The sequence below is a fragment of the Apis mellifera genome, linkage group LG16 (genome assembly GCF_003254395.2).
Source record: "Apis mellifera strain DH4 linkage group LG16, Amel_HAv3.1, whole genome shotgun sequence".
In the NCBI taxonomy this organism is placed as follows: domain Eukaryota; kingdom Metazoa; phylum Arthropoda; class Insecta; order Hymenoptera; family Apidae; genus Apis; species Apis mellifera.
Genome location: NC_037653.1, coordinates 7,158,307 through 7,177,689, shown reverse-complemented (window position 1 = coordinate 7,177,689; position 19,383 = coordinate 7,158,307). Strand labels below are relative to the sequence as shown.

The 19,383-nt window shown below is 23.9% G+C and overlaps 4 protein-coding genes across 4 annotated transcripts; 1 reads left to right on the top strand and 3 right to left on the bottom strand.

The window, feature by feature from the left end:
* Positions 1-63: 63 nt before the first annotated feature.
* On the bottom strand, positions 64-2,135 carry LOC102654597 (zinc finger protein 239-like). The gene is made up of 2 exons (XM_026445720.1): positions 1,903-2,135; positions 64-1,261 (listed from the first exon to the last, which is right to left on the bottom strand). Exons 1-2 carry the CDS (start codon positions 2,095-2,097, stop codon positions 1,088-1,090), a joined length of 369 nt encoding a protein of 122 aa, XP_026301505.1. The 5' UTR covers positions 2,098-2,135; the 3' UTR covers positions 64-1,087.
* Positions 2,136-4,301: 2,166 nt separating this feature from the next.
* LOC102654640 (pseudouridylate synthase 7 homolog) lies at positions 4,302-7,474 on the bottom strand. The gene is made up of 6 exons (XM_006563100.3): positions 7,303-7,474; positions 6,724-7,221; positions 6,126-6,599; positions 5,273-6,032; positions 5,022-5,173; positions 4,302-4,911 (listed from the first exon to the last, which is right to left on the bottom strand). The coding sequence occupies exons 1-6, from the start codon at positions 7,466-7,468 to the stop codon at positions 4,640-4,642; spliced, it is 2,322 nt and encodes a 773-aa protein (XP_006563163.3). The 5' UTR covers positions 7,469-7,474; the 3' UTR covers positions 4,302-4,639.
* A 534-nt stretch (positions 7,475-8,008) lies between these two features.
* On the top strand, positions 8,009-9,496 carry LOC725566 (succinate dehydrogenase [ubiquinone] cytochrome b small subunit, mitochondrial). The gene is made up of 4 exons (XM_001120412.5): positions 8,009-8,251; positions 8,571-8,704; positions 8,845-9,041; positions 9,188-9,496. Exons 1-4 carry the CDS (start codon positions 8,197-8,199, stop codon positions 9,405-9,407), a joined length of 606 nt encoding a protein of 201 aa, XP_001120412.2. The 5' UTR covers positions 8,009-8,196; the 3' UTR covers positions 9,408-9,496.
* Positions 9,484-10,962, bottom strand: LOC411607 (pterin-4-alpha-carbinolamine dehydratase). Its single transcript, XM_006563101.3, has 3 exons — positions 10,806-10,962; positions 10,038-10,157; positions 9,484-9,921 (listed from the first exon to the last, which is right to left on the bottom strand). Exons 1-3 carry the CDS (start codon positions 10,932-10,934, stop codon positions 9,739-9,741), a joined length of 432 nt encoding a protein of 143 aa, XP_006563164.1. The 5' UTR covers positions 10,935-10,962; the 3' UTR covers positions 9,484-9,738.
* Between the last annotated feature and the right edge of the window lie 8,421 nt (positions 10,963-19,383).

Here is a 19,383-nt window from a genome sequence, read left to right as displayed (position 1 = left end):
ATATCATTTCTACAGTATGATATTTCTTAATGAATATTATTATCATGCGCATACCATTATTTAAGGAGAATTAAAATTAATAATATAATAATTAATTAACGATAATGATACAGTTTTAAACGCGACATTATAATTTTATTATATTTATTAGTACAATTTATACAATAAATAAAATTTACTTGTATATATCTTATCTTATCTTTCGCTTGAAATGATTCATTTTCAACATTTATTGCTTTAAAAAGCTTTTAAAAAACAAATCAATTATTTCAGTTATTATATTTTCAATAATGGAATGGTACCCATGAAGTCCAAGAATAAATTGCGGGAAATTGACTTTTAGTTAGTTCTTCGAAAGTAAGTGCAGTTATCGTTGTTTTATTATTTTCTTCATTTAAACAATTAATGATATTTCGATTTAGCACATTGAAATCGTGAGATCGTTCATGTGATCGTAAATTATTCATCATAGAAAATTGTTTTTTACATATATTACAATGATACGATCGATTTCCTGAAAAAAATAATTAATAATTCCTCTTTAATTTTTCTTTTTTTTTATAAGATAATAATTTATTCTAATTTTCTAATTTAAAAAATCAATAAAATAGTTGTTTATATTTCTTATATTCGATGCTCGAACGGATCAAGAAGAAATTGGATCGGATTGGTTCGATTCAGCTCGGCTCATATCCCGAAAATATCTGAAAATCTAAGAATTTCAAGAATTTTTAAAAATATCAAGTTCCTAAAATTTTAAGGAATTAAATAATATTTTTAGAATACTTCAAATTAAAAGAATAGTCCAAAAATTTTCAAAAATTTCATAATATCTAAGAAATTCGAAATTCTTGGGAATCCTGACAATCTTACGATCACAAAGTAGTTTCGAGAATTCGAGATCCAATCTCGAATCGAATTTTCGATCCAACTTGACATTTTCAAATTTTCGCATGTTTCTAAAAATAGATATATCTATCTTTTTATTTATTTATTTTATTGATTAGTTATTAATCTTTTTTTAATTTGTAAAGTGATAAAAATCCGTGAAAAATTATAAGCACTTGTCATTAATATTTAATTAATATTAATTACCTATGTGCACTTGCATATGATGATGTAGAGCTCCAGGTTTGCAAAATCCCCGATTACAAACCGAACATCGAATAGGCCAGTTACCATTATGAGAATACCCATGGGCCCTTAAATCACCAGGGGTTGGAAAAGAATGACCGCATTCGTTGCATTTATGAGGTTTCTCCTATATATACATATCACGATTGCAGATTGGTAAATTATTATCATTATTATATCAGCTTTAAATATACTACTTTAATATCGTCGTTGCGATACATCATTTATAATAAAAAAATAACAATTTAAATAATGATTTAATTGTTATATTTATGATGACATTTCATATAACTAAAGACATTTAATAATTAAAAGAAATACATATAAAATACATATAAAATATATATATATATAATATATATATTAGAGATTACATATATATTATATTCAGATATTATAAAAAACAATTATTAATTTTTAAATTATTAATAAAATTGTGTAAAGTTTGTTTTATATTATAAAATATATATTTATAAAAATAATGTCATCGCAATATTATATTTCTTTTCTTATTTGAAAATAATATAGTGAATCAACTATTTACCATATATATTTACAACAAAGATATTGGAACCATTTGAAAGGTAAAGTAAATTATCGATTCGATTTCTCCCGTAATTTATCACTGTTTATTTTACCGTTAATTTTACTTATACAAATTGATCCATATAATTTATTATTGTAATTAAACGATTTAATATTACCTTTATGCTATTCATAAGATGTTGAAAAATATCTTAACAATTTTAAAATAGCATTAATAAAAACCTTATAATGAGTCATTCGATGATAATATAAATTCGATGAAGCCGTGAAACGTTTCCCGCAAGTGAGACATTCGTGTGGCCGTTCTCCAGTATGTATTCTGACATGTGTATTCAACGAGCTACTTGTACTGAACATTTTTCCACACACAGTACAACCATGTGGTTTTTCACCTATTAATCGTATATAATTTTTCATTCCATTGTAATTCAATTTTATTTCTATAAAATTTCTATAAAAACTTACTATTGTTTAAATATTTAAAAAAAAAAACTATAAATATAATTATATTCGAATTTGTAAATTATAATTGATCGATATCTGACGAATTATAAATTAATATTAATTAAATTAATAATAATGAAATTTAATTACACTAACCTGTATGCGTTCGTAAATGTCTTTTGAGCAAAGACGGTCTGTCAAAGTTTTTGCCACACGTTTGACAAGATAAACAAGATTTTTGAAACTTTAATGAATTTAATAAATTCATTTTCATTTCGGAACTTCGACAGCTCAAATCTAAAGGCGTTTCTTGCACTGTGTTTTATTTAATAATAAAATTACGAAATATAAATCACAATTTATTTAAAAATATATCTATACTTCAATAAAGAGCGAAACTTTTTTAATTGATATTCTAACAATTTAAGCGATTCATTCAAAAAATTTAAGCAATTCATTGCAAAATCGAAATATATGTTACAATATTAATACAATGTTACAATTTGTTTTTATATGTATATATGTATAAATATGTAAGTAATGAAAAAATTTAACATTCTAACAAATTGGAAAATATTATTTATTCAATTATATTTGACTCTTACCAGACATTACAAACTTTTTTGTGCAAATTTTCTTTTAAATAAGACGATTTTATTTTTTAAATTTCTTTTAATTAATTAAAAATTCCACAAAATTTAATATTAAAGATAAAATTTCCCGCACTTCACCAAAGAATCCAAACATGAAGAAGGATAAATTTGAATTAGATGCTTACTACCCCAAACAGATGCCACCGATCACAAGTGAGAAAGAGGGTTGTAACTACGAAGGCGCATGTCGAGAGGCGGTATTTTTTTCTGGAGGGCGGAGTTTGATAAATGCATCTTCTTATAATGTATCTCATCATCGTAATACATTATATATAAGTACTTATTTGCAAATATCTTTTATCATGAATCTACTACAAATATATTTAATATATTAATACATAATAATATAAAATTGTTTTGAAAAATTTAAGATGTACAAAATTGATAATCTTTCTTTTTTTTTTTTTCTTCTTTTTGTTTTCTTTTTCCAGATATATTCTATTACTCTTTACGTTAATATCCGTTAATAATTATTATGAATAATAGGTCAATCATAATTAATTGTTTATTACATAATAAATGTTGAATTTGAAATATGTAATGAATAATGATCCAAATATAAATATGGGATTAAATATTTTTAAAACACATATGAAATGAAAATATATCTTTTTTTTTTAAAAAAATAAATATTTTATCGCATGAAATTTTTACGCTCCAATCAAAGATAATGAAAATTTTTAAATATATAGAAAATTAATATATAATGACATTACGAATATAGTATATTAAATAAAAATAATATATTGTCACTCTGTATGATTCCTTCTATTATTCTATAGCATGAATCGGTACGATTCATAAAAATGTTAAAATGGCACCGCATATCGAATAAAAATAAATAAAAGTCATGCAAAAATTTATATATACTTATAATATACTTATAATATAATTTTCTTTAAATAATTTAAAAAATATTCTTTCGTTTGTTGTTTTTCTCTGTTAGAATATTTCCTATAATAAAATATACTATATAATAAAATAAAATATAATTATAAAATATAAGTATTGAGAATATTTAAATAAATAAACGATTTGGAATAACGCTTAATTATCTTAATAGAACATATACGTATTTCAATAGTAACGCTACGTCACGATATTGACGATTTTTCACGCTATTCTACAAAAGGTGAGATAATTTGTTGTATGGTATTGTAATACCAGACATGTCTTGCAACGTCATTCTCTCGTTTATCATCCGAGAGGATATTAACGCTATATAGTATCATTGCAAATCGCTTCTTCATCGATCACAATACCAGTAATAATACCTCAATTTATACCATGTATATCGAAATATAACCGTGAATAAAATCGATTTTTAAGATATTTCATATCTATTTTAAACTTTAAAGAAATTACGAGAAACTTTTAAGATTATAAAATTGGGACAAATTTAAAAAAATAAGAAAGGAGCTATTCAATTTCGAGATATTTATTCTAACGAATAATACATTACAAATCATTGTTTTTTTATATGATTATATTATTATAATAAAAATACTTTTTTTCTATTCAATATTTCATTTATTATATATATATATATATATTATAATTGAATTAAGCCAAGATCATATAAATCAGAATTGAAACATTCATGCGTCTTTTTAAGCCATAATATATTCTAAAAAGTGATATATAATATAATAATTAAACCAATTTAAATATCATCTTATTTAAGATGAAAATAAATCGTTGTAATTTTTTTGCTATTCATATAAATAAATTAGAATTCAAATAAATATTCATAAAAAAAATAAGCGGGTAATATTTTAATACTGTTTTAAAAATAATTATGCATTTCAATTTATATGCATTAATATTCTTTTATTTAATTGTTGAAAAAAGTAATCACAGATTCATACTGTATCTGATATTTCCATTTTATCATCTTTCAATTTTTGTTCTTCGATTTTAGGATACTTTTCTGAATTATTAGATTTACTCTCATCTTCGCTCTCTGTATCATTTTTTGAAGTTTTTAAATTATTCATTTCTGCATTACACGCGGCAGAATGAGCAGCTTGTGCTTGTGGAGAAGTATCAGATTTTAAAATTTCACGTAATGCCATAGTTGCGTACGTAGAAGGTTTCAAAGACATTTGTATTATTATGGCTTTGAATTTTCCTTCTGAAAAATTAAAAAATATCAGAAACATTTATTACACTTTTGATTTGTATTAATCTTATGTATCTATTATATATTAAAAAATTAAGTAAAAATATCAATCAGCATTATACTTGGATCATCTTTTGGGGGTGATGATTTTCTCATTTCATCAATATCGCACATAATAAGATCGCTATGCTTCTCTGTGTAATGCATAATTTTCCAAGATAAATTTGAAGGAATTTCTAATATTTTTCTATAAGCACCTCCTAAACTATATTTTCTGAAATTGAATAAATGTTATAAATTATACAAAATATAATATTATTAAATAATAGTACTATTAATAAATATTTAAAATTTATCCATAATGATTTATTACTTATTCCTCTGCCTCAAATCGGTAGTTAAGCCGTCTTTTGCTAAAAATTCATCGAACCATGGTTTGGCATAAGGTGGATATGTAACTCTCCAACCAACTTGTGGCATTAATACATCTGCCAAAGTATAATTTGATAAATCATTTTCTTCGAGTATTTTTACCGGTGGTAGATTATTTGAAATTTCACTTTGTTTTTCATTCTCGTCAATTTTAAGACAACATTCCGCAGCATTCGTTACTTCTTTAATTGAAGTATTTGGTGATTTTTCTAAAATTTTAGTAAATTCCTCGATTTTTATTTTCAAATTTGATCCGGCATCAAGTTCATTTATTTTTTGATCAAGTTCTTCCGCATTAATCTCAGTTATGACTTCGTTTTCATTATCGTAAATAAATTGTTCTTCATTATCATTTTCTTTTATATTATTTTCATATACTAAATCTCCCACTATAGGATTCTTTCCAAATTCTTTTATTCTTCTTGATACCATATGATTCCATACAAAACTTTGATAGGCATGAATATACATTAAACGAGCATTTCTTGGTATTGAATCCAAAGCACCTTGAGGATTATTATTACCAGATGTACAAAGACCTTTTAAAAGTGCAGCCTCTATTTTATCACATCTTTTAATCCTTTTGTATGCAGAACATGCATCTTTAGTTGTTTCGTATATTTTTCTAGCTTCTATTAAATCTTCATCTTGTTCTCCTTCTCTGGGTTTCAAAATTAATTCAATAGCTTGATTCCATTTACCTATTTTTATTAAATTACATAAAAAACAATTATTATTAAATTATATAAAAAAAAATTAAATTATTAATATATTTAAATAAAAAATAAAATTACCTTGAAGTAAAGCTTTGCCTATTTCATAAGTTGGAATAGCAGCTACAGTACCAAATCTTTGTAAGCCATAATAATTTATAAATCCATGATTTCTTAAAGAAATCATTGTTTTTTCAATTTGATCATCTGTCCCATTAACATTTCTCAAAGCAATTCTAAAGCAATTACCATTCAACATGCCTAGTTTTAATGATTCTGTTCCAAATTTAAAATTCCCTACATATGCTCCATGTACGTTCTTTGCTGCTTTTAATATATCTTTAGGTGTAACCTTTCTAACGCTAACCCATTGAGTAGTCCATGCCCTACGATCCTTTGTTCCAGCATAAGTGAAATTATTTGGCCTCAAGTATAAATTCATGGCTAATTGATTTAAAGCATCCATTGTATCCATATTTACTTTATGTAACAAAAAATAACAGTATTCTCCTCTTTTCTTCCAATCTATCCTATCATCTTTTCGAAAATTGTGACCTACAAAAAATATATATGACATTAATGTAATATAACTTTTATTAATTATTATATATTGTTATAAATTAATAATTAATAAAAGATATATTACATATATCGATTTAAAGCTAAATATCTAACATACTAGTATTACTATTTTTCTTATTTGGCAAAATCATCATGATTTTTTTATTTTCTTTATCTATAGTTTGACTGATAACATTCTTTATTGTTTTAGCAATTCTATGAATCGCTCTTCGTTGATCTTTACTCATATTTGTCACATCAATTTCTATAGTAGATTGATCCGATTCTTTCAATCCCTGTAACTGATCCCAAATTGTATCTGATTGTATAATTTTTTTTAAATCTTCTAGATTCTCATTTTCTTCTCCATCTGATAAAATGTCTTGATTTGTTAATTTAACAATTTGTCCATCAAGAGCAATTTCGTTAACATGAAAATCCGTATATCTTTCTTTGATAACACCAAAAAAACCTTCATTTCCTATAAATTCTATAATACCAACATCGCATTCTTTTAGCCGATTTCCCACTTCCAATTTCTTCCTTTTTCCATTTGATTTCAAACTCGACCAATTGCGTTTAAATGATTTTTTACCAAAATTATCATTTCGAAATTCTTTAAAAAAAAATTCCAATGATAAAAAATATCAGTTAATTATATAAAAATTAATAATTAAAATTAATTTCTAATTCTTACCATTGTTATATGAATATCTATTTTTTCCATAATAATTAGGTGATCGATATTTTTTGAAGTTTTTTTTATATTTGTCATATTTATTTTCTTGTACAAATTCTTGTTTAATATTACGATCTTTAAAATTATTCTCGGAATCAATATTTTTATTTACCGTTTCAGACATTATATTTAACAATTAATTCTTTGCGAAATTTTTAAAAATTGTTTCTTTACTTCGCAAAAAGAACTAGTTTATTTTAAAAAATTCTTAAACTAATCAATAGGACTAATAATTCAATATAAATGAAATATTCAAGATATATACTTTAAAAATTATTATTTTCAGAATTATAACCTTATGAATAACACGTGCTTTAAAGCAGTGTTTCTCAACCAAAAATTTCAAATAATTTTATTTAATTTTATATTCTAGAGAAGAAATTAAAAAAAAGAAATAATATAAAAATGCATATATATTAGGATAAAGATTATCATAGAAATATTATTTATACATATATATGTATATATATGTATATATATATATATATATATATACATATATATGTATATATATGTATATATATATATATATATATTTAAAAAAAAGTAAAATTATTTTTACTAAATACTTCATTATAATTAAATCATTTTATTCTATTTATTAATTGTTGTCAATTTATATATAATCAAAAAAATTATGCAAATTGTTGCTTCGGTCATTCGATAAGTCGAACATAAAAATTGACGTGAAGATAGACGATGTAACAATTGTCGAACTAGTATATAATTATTTTTTACTTGTTTGAGATTGCAATTATAATATATAGCTATCATAAAAAAATAAAAGAAAGATTTGTTAATCTCAACAAATAAGAACAATTTTCAGAAAATCTTGTATTTTATAATTATAAAATGATTTTAAAAAGTGTAGCATCTCCTAGCATTTTTCATAAGGTTAGACAGTTAGGTAAGTAAAGTATTGAAATGTATTTTGATTACTTACTTTTTGATTTACATAATTTCGACTATTTTTGATGACATTCATATAACCTTATTGGGAAAATCTTGTTATATTTTATTATATTTTGCTATTTAATATTATTATACGAAAAAAATATATATATGTAATATAAAATGTAATATTAAATAAAAATTAATAAATTAATTATGTCATTAATTCTCTAATTTGCGAAGATATAAATTTGATCCAATATTTGGAATTTTTACAATATTTCTTCTTTAAATAAGTAATGCATTATAATATAATAATATTTTTATTTTTGCAGAATCATTTTCTAAAACTACACTTTTTGCAAATTCGTGTAAATTGTTACAATTTACTAGAAAGTCTTCTAATTTTGCCATTTTTAAGCAATGTTTAAATTCTAGTCTGAATAAAAATGAAAGACAATTATTGAAGGTAATAATTAATAATATTTAATAATATTTAATAAATACAAAATTAATATTATCATTATTCAATTATATATCATTATAATTATATGTTCAATATATTCAATTGGTACTATATAATTTTTATATAATTTATATTTTATATAGTTTCCAACAAATACCATCATTCTAAATACAGAAATAACTCGCAAAACAAGTACAACTGCAAGTGATCATGTACGTATGTGGATTTTAGAAAAAATTGCTTCAGCAGCACTTCCAGTTATAATACCTGTTGCTTTAACGATGGAAAATGTTATCTGTGATGGTTTAATGTCCTTATTAATTGTAATACATATGCATTGGTAATTATTCATGAATTATTTTTTAAAATTTGTTATTAATCATACTTTATCATCATGATATTTATGCAATGTTATAATTCATTAATTCAATAATGTGTTCCAATATACAATGTGTTAATTCATTTATTTCTTGAAATTTCAAATAGGGGTCTGGAAGCTATTATTACAGATTATGCACGTCCTAGAGTTGTTGGACCACTATTACCAAAACTTTTGCATCTTTCATTGATTTTCCTCTCAGCAATTACATTATGTGGATTATTTTTACTTATAAATAATGGTCCTGGTGTTTCAAAAGCTATTAAAGAAGCTTGGGCTATTGGCAAAGAACCACCTCCTAATGATGATTCCAATCCTAATGAATAATTTTTTAATATATCATTAGACAACTTAGATATTTAGAAAATTTAATTTCTTGTAAATTATTCAGAAATAAATTATATAACTTTAATTAATATATTGTATTACTTAAATAATATTTATGACAATTTTTATTATTTTAAATAACAAATTTTATTAATAAACATTAATTATTTTATATATTTAAGTAATCATTATAAGTAATGAAATATATAAAATATCTATTATCATAAATTTTATAACAACAGAACAACATTTCTAATTAATTAATATTATAAAAATTTAAAAAATTAATATTATTATATATAATTTTTATTATGTACATATATTCTTAATCTTAGTTTTCTTCCATTTTAGCAATGTTATCTATAAAAGATGCAAGCTTAATATCTCTTTGTGATAAACCATTAACATCGTGAGAAGATAAAGTAATGTTTACTTTATTGTAAACATTAAACCATTCAGGATGATGATTCATTTTTTCTGCTTGCAATGCAACTTTGGTCATAAAACCAAATGCCTATCAATATAAACATATAAAAGATAAATAATAATTTAATTTTCATAATATTATTAAAATATAAAAAAATATTATTAAAATATTTAATATAAAATTGCATTCTTAATATGACATACCTGATTGAAATTTTTAAATAAAAATTCTTTGTAAATAGCATCTCTATCTTGTTGCACAGACCAATTGTTAAATAATAATGGTTTTAAATCTTTCTCTCGTTCTTCTTGAGTAAGTTTTCCCTGAAAAAGTTATTGAAAAATATTATACAATTTAATTTGATATAAAATATTTTCTAAATATAATACTGTTAAAATCAAAGTAAATTTTACTAGAAAAAATTAAATTTAAATAATTCATTGTTAATTTGACAAAATTATAATAACGAAAAATATTTTATTTGACAATATCACGATAACGAGAATACGAGATCAATACGATTAGGAATAGAACGTCGATCGTTTTTTTTATTTTGCTACATATAACAAATTCTGTATAAATAGAAAATTATATTTATTATTTCAGTTGATTAATTACAATTTAATCGAAATTTCGTTTTTTATCATTTTAATTATAAAAAATTATAAAAAAGTTATTTGTACATGGAAACTTCATGAAATTTCAACCACTTGTTGTTATGTCCAAAAACAATACAAATTATGATATATAATATATATATTATCAATTTATCTAAAATAGAATTCATACGTCAAAATTAACAATAATAATTTAAAGATTTATCAAATAGTTTTAAAATTAATAATTGTGAAATATTGAAAAAAAACTTCAATTTTTATATATACTTTGAAGCAGGTTAAATATTTTATTTTTCATATATTATAAAGAATAATAATGTATTTTATTTTATGAATATATTGTAATAATCTTACCATTTTTTCTTTTTTTAAAACAGGAGTATATATTCCTCTTTGACCAAAAATATGGAATATCTTTTTCCGAGAAAGGGAAAATATCATTTCCCCACCATTCGTAAATCGCATGCGCGTAAGAATCGACATATATATTTTCTTTTTTTCTTTAATTATATTGAAAGATTTTATATATATATTATAAATAAATAAATATCTTATTATTATATAATAAGTTATTATTAAAAATTTTTTTATTAAAAAATTATTTATAAAAAATATCAAATATAATTTTATCAGGTTTTTCTATTATATGATAATAATAGATATATTTATATAATTTCAATATTGTATATTTTAACAAAATATTAATATAATTTTTGAATTTTCATTTCCTTTTATAATATAATTTTTTGAAATTCTGTAAATAATTGAAAAAAATAAAATTATATTTTGTTTTAACTTAATATTAACATAACCTTACCAATGAATTTTATTTTAAATTAAGAAAAAAATATGATATATACTTATAATATTATCGTAATATGTTAATTCTTTTTGATTCTTAATAATTTTTAGATTAAGATTATATATTATATAATTTTTATAATTTTTTTTCAAAAATCACTAAACGAATTAATGATATGTATGAATATATATATATATATATATAGTATATATCTATAAAGAATCTTTATTCAGTTTCAGAAAAAACCGGTATATTTGAAATATATTTTTATTTTTTGTAAATATTTTATTATATTTATTAAAAATTATATAATTATATAATTATATAATTAAGTTCAATCAATTTACGTATAAGTAATAGTATAAGTTCAATTATTGTTCAATGAATCAATGAATTTTATTTCACTTATTCGTGTCAGTTTCGAAGCAATCCATGACTGAATAACAGACTACCGTTCAGATTTATTCTCTCTTGTCACGGATATTCAGTCTTTAACTATTCCACCATCTATACGGCAATGTTGTTAACGTGTATTGTATATTTGTGCAATATATTTTCAGATTGGAGTGCATCCTAGAGTTACACACGTTATCTTATTCGTGGATGAAAAATAAAATTGCGCAGCCCTTTCGCTCAGATGTTAGTGCATCTAGATATGCAATGCTACCGTTTCTTTCACCTTCTGTATCTTTCACATAGTTTAATAGTTTAATAGTTTAATAGTTTAATAGTGACAAGAAATGGACGATCAAGATACACTGCAATTGAAATACAAAAAATTGACATTAAATTAGCAAATGCATTAATGAATTGATAATCTTGAAAAAGAAATTCTTTGAATTCTGTATAATCTGTATATCACGTCGTAGGAATATAAATAGAAATATTTATACATAATGGAAAGTTCAAATATTAGAATCATATATTATAATATAAAAATTTTAATTTATAAAAATAAAAAAAGAAGAAAATAAAAGTAATCTTGTACAAAAGTTTTTATTTTTGAAAATATTAGGAATATTTTGTATCATCTTCTTTTAAATTATATTTTTTTGATCAAAAATTGCAAAATTTAAATAAAAATTTTTAATTTCAAAAATTTATAGAAAAATTTCATTTTGCTATCTTTTTTCTAATCATATTTCATAAAACAAAATTATAATATTTAATATATATAATATGAATTTTTGCTATTACAATTATAAAAAGATATTTTATATACAAATTCTTTTCTGGATATATTTTTTTAATACAAAATGGAAATTTTTATTTCATTTTATAATTTTATATCAAGAGATATATGAGACATATAAGAGACATATATTATAATTGGAAAAGAAATGAGATATAAGATATAAATAATAAATAATATATAATTTGTTTTATATATTCTTTAAACATTCCAAAATATACAAAACTGTGTAATAATACTGTATATAAATATATAATAGAACAGCGCATGCACGCGCGCACACACACACATACACAAACAAAATATAAAAATATATATATGTTCGGTATAAAATTTAAAAATATGATACAGAGAAAAAATATATAAATATTTTTATAAATTTATATATAAATATTTTTGGAACATGTATACGATATAAAAAAAAAGAAAATATGAAAAATAAATAATACAATAATAAAATTATATGAATATTCATAACTTAAAAAAATAATATATTTATATTGAAACATTTATTTATGTATAGTATGTTTTATATATTTAATATATATTTTTCAAATACATCTACTTTTCCTGAGAATATTTTCTCTTTATTATTTCTTCTTACGGTATTTCGAATTATATAATAAAATCTTTAAATAATAATTAATATCTTATTCCAATTTCTTCTTTTAATTCTATAAAAGAATTCTAACGAATTCTAACGAAAAATAAAGATCGAAAAAGGAGATCAGCACCATCTCGCGTTTGGATCTTGAAAGTTTCGATTAGTTAGTAGGAACATAAAATGTATAAGAAGATATATCGTGACATCAGAGAAAGAAAAGCAGAATAATATTGTGTAAGAAAAATAAAGATGTATCATTAGTTTTGTATTTAATATGTCTCGTCACTTTGAAAACGCAATATTGAATATTAATTAATTATAAATTTTTTAATAAAAATTTGCATTTTAAAGCTAGAACTACGGACGAAGTTTTTCGTATCAATTTTAAAGTGAAATTTTGTTTAAATAATTATTTATTAATTAATTATTACAGAAATTGTTTTAGTAAGTAATAAATTTCCTATTCTCAAATCAAGTTATAAAATTATTTATTTATATACCAACAATAATAAAATTATGTATAAAAATTGTACATCAAAATAGAAAAAGAATAAATGTTTTTGATATATATATATATATATATATATATATATATATATATTTAAAAATAAATCTCACAATAATAAAAAATTAATGAAAATCATATTGCGTATCAATGATGTCAGTTCGATGTGACGCGTTAATCGTTAATTTTTTATTACTCTAAGATTTATTTCTAAATATTAATATATATATATATATATCAGAGACATTATTTTCTTCTCTGTTTTCATATATAATTGTTGTTCATAATTTCACTGTTGTTTAAATAAATAAATTGATAATTAATTAAAGAGTAAAAAGTATGATTGAAAAAAATCATTTTCTGTGATAATCATTAATAAATAATTAATCGAAAAGAATTTCGTTAAAATTAATATGAAAAATGAGAATTACTTGTCTGTAAAATCCAACTTTAAAATTTGAATTTAAAAGTGCATAAATGTTTAATGTAAAAATAATAATTAATTGTCAACATGATAAGGATATTAGATGATACATAACCAAAGTTAGTGGTATATTTTTTCTATCCTTCTCATACAATATTATTCTCCTTTTCTACTTATGGCGTCACAAATACCTCCTTACATATTCTATATTTCTACTAACGAATCGAATCTTTTAGAATCCAAACGCGAGATGGTGCTGATTCTCGAAAAGTCTTTGATCTTTGTTTTATAGGCTAAATGTATTGTAAATATAATTCCATAAATATTTTACAAGATCAAAAAGAAGAATCGTATATTATATGTATTCTATAATATTTAATAAGTATTTATTTAAAATGGGCATTTATATCGTAAAACAATCTGAATCTGAATATTTATATGTATATACTGTAACAAGAAACTCGTAAAGTAAGTAATAATTATATTATAAATAGTTTAGTACGGTTTCATAAACAATGCAAACAATATGCAATATATTAAAATATTAAAAAATATAAATCACACATTGATTCTATTAAAAAAAAACTTGATATGTTTACAAGAAAAATAATTTTAATACTGCAATACATTCATTAATATTCATTATTTTATATATATATATATATATATATATATATATATATATATATATATATATATATATATATATATATATATATATTATAAATATCGTAGAAGAATAACTTCTTTCGCGTTATAATGTCCGAATATAAATACGATTTATTATATATATATTTCTTCACTTAATGTAATGAATTCCATGACATACTCTTTACGTGTTAAATACATATTATTAAACATATTCTTAAATACACTATATACATTGTTATAACATGTAGCCTTATTTCATTTCTGTCATTTCTATACGAACGAAGAGGATGTTAGAATTGATATATATATATATACATATGATATGATTATATAAATATATATATATGATATGATTATTATTGCTTATCATCAAGAAATTCAAGAATTTTTCGTTTTCCATAAATATAAAATATATAAATTCAAACCATAATGGATTTTATGTATTTTACATAAAGTCTGCAAATTACTTCATCTATATATTTATTGATCGATTTTTTATCATATGTATTATTACTTTTCTTTTCCGTCTCATTAAAATAATACGAACATGGATTATCAGTAAGTAATCATATAATATAAAATAATCTTATTGTAATCTTATTGTAATCTTAATAATAAATCTTTGAATCAACTATGATTCATAGATGGTAATTTTAATAATTTTCATAGTATATTTATATTCAGCGTCATTATTGGTAACATTAATAATATTATACAATATCTTTTAAATTTATAATAGGTATCGAATCTAATAAGAAGAACTACTTAATGAAAAATTAATAGAAGAATAATCAATTTTGCTAATAATATAAAAATTTTGGTAAGCAAGAATGATTTCTTAGATATCTTATAATATGTATATATCTTATATTATGTTTACATAAATTTTTTAAATAAAAATAGTATCTAATATATCTTTTATATTAGTATAAAGACTTATTTTAATATATCTAATTTTAATATTTCTATTGTGCGATAGCAAAGATATTAATGAAAAGTATTAATCAAACTATATGATCAATATGAAGATTTCTACGAATACACATATGATAATTGGATGAAACATAATCCTCGTTTCTCGAAACGAAACATACTGAAATTTATTACTTATAAATCAAATAAAAGTTGAAAATCGTTTTAAAGATATTATTTATTTAACTTTTTTTATAAATATAATATCATATTCTTTCTATAATGTTATTTCGCTTTCAACGCATATAAAAAGTTTTTTTTAAAAAATTTCTTTCCTATACATAAATCGCGTTAAAGGAAAGTACGTAATTATTAGTAAAACTAATTTTTCAATTGTAAAATTATTTTGAGAATGAAAATGGTGAGAAAATGATGAGGAATAATAAGAAGAAAAAAGAATCGATGAGATTCTTAAGGACAGCGGCGCGTTAACCGGCAATAAGCGATCTCGATCGCGTTATATATATGAAAAGTATGAGCGCATTGCATCGTTAACGGTGCGAGTGTTGCAATTCAGCGAGACAGTTGTAGATCGATGTAGGGACAGTAAATTAGATCAGGCAAAAGAACATTACCTAACTGTAGCACGAGCGCTCATCTTCGGACACAACACACAGGCTTCCACAACACTTTCACAGATCAAATAGAGAAGTGGTGAAACTTCTCGATTATATACCGGTACATCGAATCGTTGGTATATGTATATCGCATTTGCTCACTCAGAGAAAGCACGCTCTGATTCATCGGAATAAATGGCCATAGTTTAGAACGGATCGCATCCCATTATAACGTGCCGTCTATCCACCGATAAACTATCACTCTCGTTTCGATCGATCGTGATAGCGTGATAACATATTTTGAATTGCTAAATTTGTAAACGTGCGATCCGTCCTTTTTTTTAGACTACTATGCCGCGCCACGGATATGTTTCTCTATTTGTTGCATAACATTCAAGTTGCATAAATAACAGGAACAGGAATTATTGAATTATTTGCGAATGACACGAATCTTCCGTATTACGATGTATCAGTGGATATATCAGTGGAGTACATAGAAATACATATCTTAGTTTTTTTCATCTTTGAATTTTAAAAAAAATTATCGTAGGAGATTTTTGAAACATTTTGTTAACGAGATCGCAATAATTTTTGATCAAATGAAATTAATCTTGCGAAATCGTAAGAGAAAGATGTCGACAAGATAGTTATATATCGGAATTCTTCTCAATTGCAATATATCGTATATTTCGTACATCAAATTTTTTTCTCATTCGCATACAGATATATATCTGTATTTCCTCGATCCTTTATCCTTTTCTTCCTTCTCTTTGTTATCTTTCATTCATTGCCATTCCCATTCTCATCTCATTTTTTTTCAATTGGCAATTAATCATTTAATTATTTTTTATTCCGATATGGATAATATTTTGCATTCATATAGGATACGTAAGGAGTAGATAGAGATATAAATTATGAGTGAAAATTTTAAGACAAGATGAAAAACATCGGTGAAATAAGATTCTCGAAGGTAAAAGCAAAGAAAAAAATTAGTTAGGATATGATTTAATAATCACGACGGGATATAACTCGTTAACGCTACATCGTACGAGTAAGAAGAAAGAAGAATCGGGCGGCATACGTAGCGTAGCTTACGAGCAATTGCTTTGCGTAACGCTTATCTCCGAAACTAATTTGCCATCTTTCTTCGTTGATGCGCTACCACTGTCCACTGGATAATCATCGAAAAAATTATTAAGCGAGTTTCTCGAGTTTATTAATTTAACTATTCGTCACTTCGTTTATCTTTGTTCGCGTTTATTTATTTATTTATTATTATTTTTTTTTTTACCTCGAAATAAGGCACGATAAGTAACATGATAAAATGGAACGCGTTTATAATGCGTTTTTAGAAATCGTATGATCGTATAATCGTATCGATCCCATTCGATCACGAGAAGATAATATCTTTCTGATCGTTTGATCGAATTCCGTGAGTAAATTTCGAACGATGCGATCTATCAACGCCAACGTGGTATCCGTTTTATCAAGTGTAAAAACAGTTGGCCTCCTCCCCCTCCTCCTTCGATCATTTATTAAATCTGAACAGTCGGTTGGCACCGTCGTCGGTTGCGCGATGCGATTTATGCACGAACAGAGAGGATTCCTCCGAGTGACGGCCGAAACCGTGGCCGATGTAGCTATAATAAAACGGACACGGCCGTGATACAATCGAAACTGTTTTAAACCGATTAAGACGAATTTCAGGATTCGCCAACACCATAAATCCTCCGATCGTAAAAATCTTAGATACCCGACGCGCTATCTTACTCGTGTACGATGAGGTGCTGATACAATAAACCCGTGACGCAATCTTGCATAATGTATCCCTATCTTAACCAACATCCCACGTTGCCACCACCTGTATTCAGCACGAGTTCACCGATTGCACAAACTTTCTGCATCCAGGATATGAGCGTGTGTACACATTGGACAGTACACATTGAATTCGTATACCGCGTCCCCTGTTAATTTCAATTCCATATAATTTTATTTTCCCGAATAATTAAAACCGATCAAGCTTTAATTTAATTTTTTTAATCATATCCCCTATCGTAAATATCTATCATCTAACCGAGATTAGAAATCTTCCACAAGAATCGGAAGTCTGAAGGGATTATTTCCGATAATTCATTTGCAAAATTTTTATACATTCAGATCTTTTTATACATTTTTTTTCTATAGATGGACGTAATACAAAAGTCTATCCCTTTTTTACTTCTATTTTTTATAATAACGATTCTTGTAATATAATTTGTTTAAATACGAAACTGAATTAAAATACGATCTTCGATTAAAATTTTGGATAATTAAATTGATTCGAATATATCGAGTATATTCGATATATTGGAACGCTGAAAACTGATTCGTACAATTTGATCGATATCGATAATATCATCTTGAATCGTTTCATTTGTGTGCCCATAAGTATATGGTAAAAGATACGATTAAGATGCATGAATTCGATCGTTCGATCAGAATTCGCGTATGTGCATCTTAAGCAGCGATGTTCTTAACCCCTTCGTGTTTCAATGACGTGCACTTTGTAAAAACGCATGGGAAAGTCTCGGTGACTGAAAGCACGACGCGTCGCGTCGCTTCGTTGCCTTAACCGCATGGGACATAATAGGTTTAATTGCCATCTCTCCTTTTCAAGTTTTCCCTACGCGATGAATTACGCGAATCTAACTTTTTATACAATCTTTCGTTATATCATTTCGTGCACATAGATGGTTCTTCTTTTTTTTTTTCCTCGTTTCTTCTTCTCGATCATAAAAAAAAAGACCTAAAGATCTTGTCAAACCCATTTGTGAAAACGAAGAAACAAACTTGAAGAATATATAACGTATTATCGTGTATAAATTTTACACGATTGAATCCAACATGCGAGTAAAATCTATTACTCGTTTATTGAGTTCTCTCCACATTTTTTCAGAACTATGATCCGAAGCGAAAAATTTAACGAAAACGGTTTTAAACGATATAAAATTGATTTTTTCCTTTATCGGTTGTTATATTTATCGCGATTAATTTTATCTCGACGATCTAAATGCTTGATCGAGCGGTAAAAGTAATAGCTCATCAGTGTAAAAAAAAAAAAAAAAAAAAATGATGCAAAACGTAAAGCGAACGTTAATGGACCAACCTGTTATGGCAATCCGTTCGATTGCGAAATCGAAAGTAGGAGGAAAGTGTATTATTACGCGATGTAAAAATTGGTCTGTA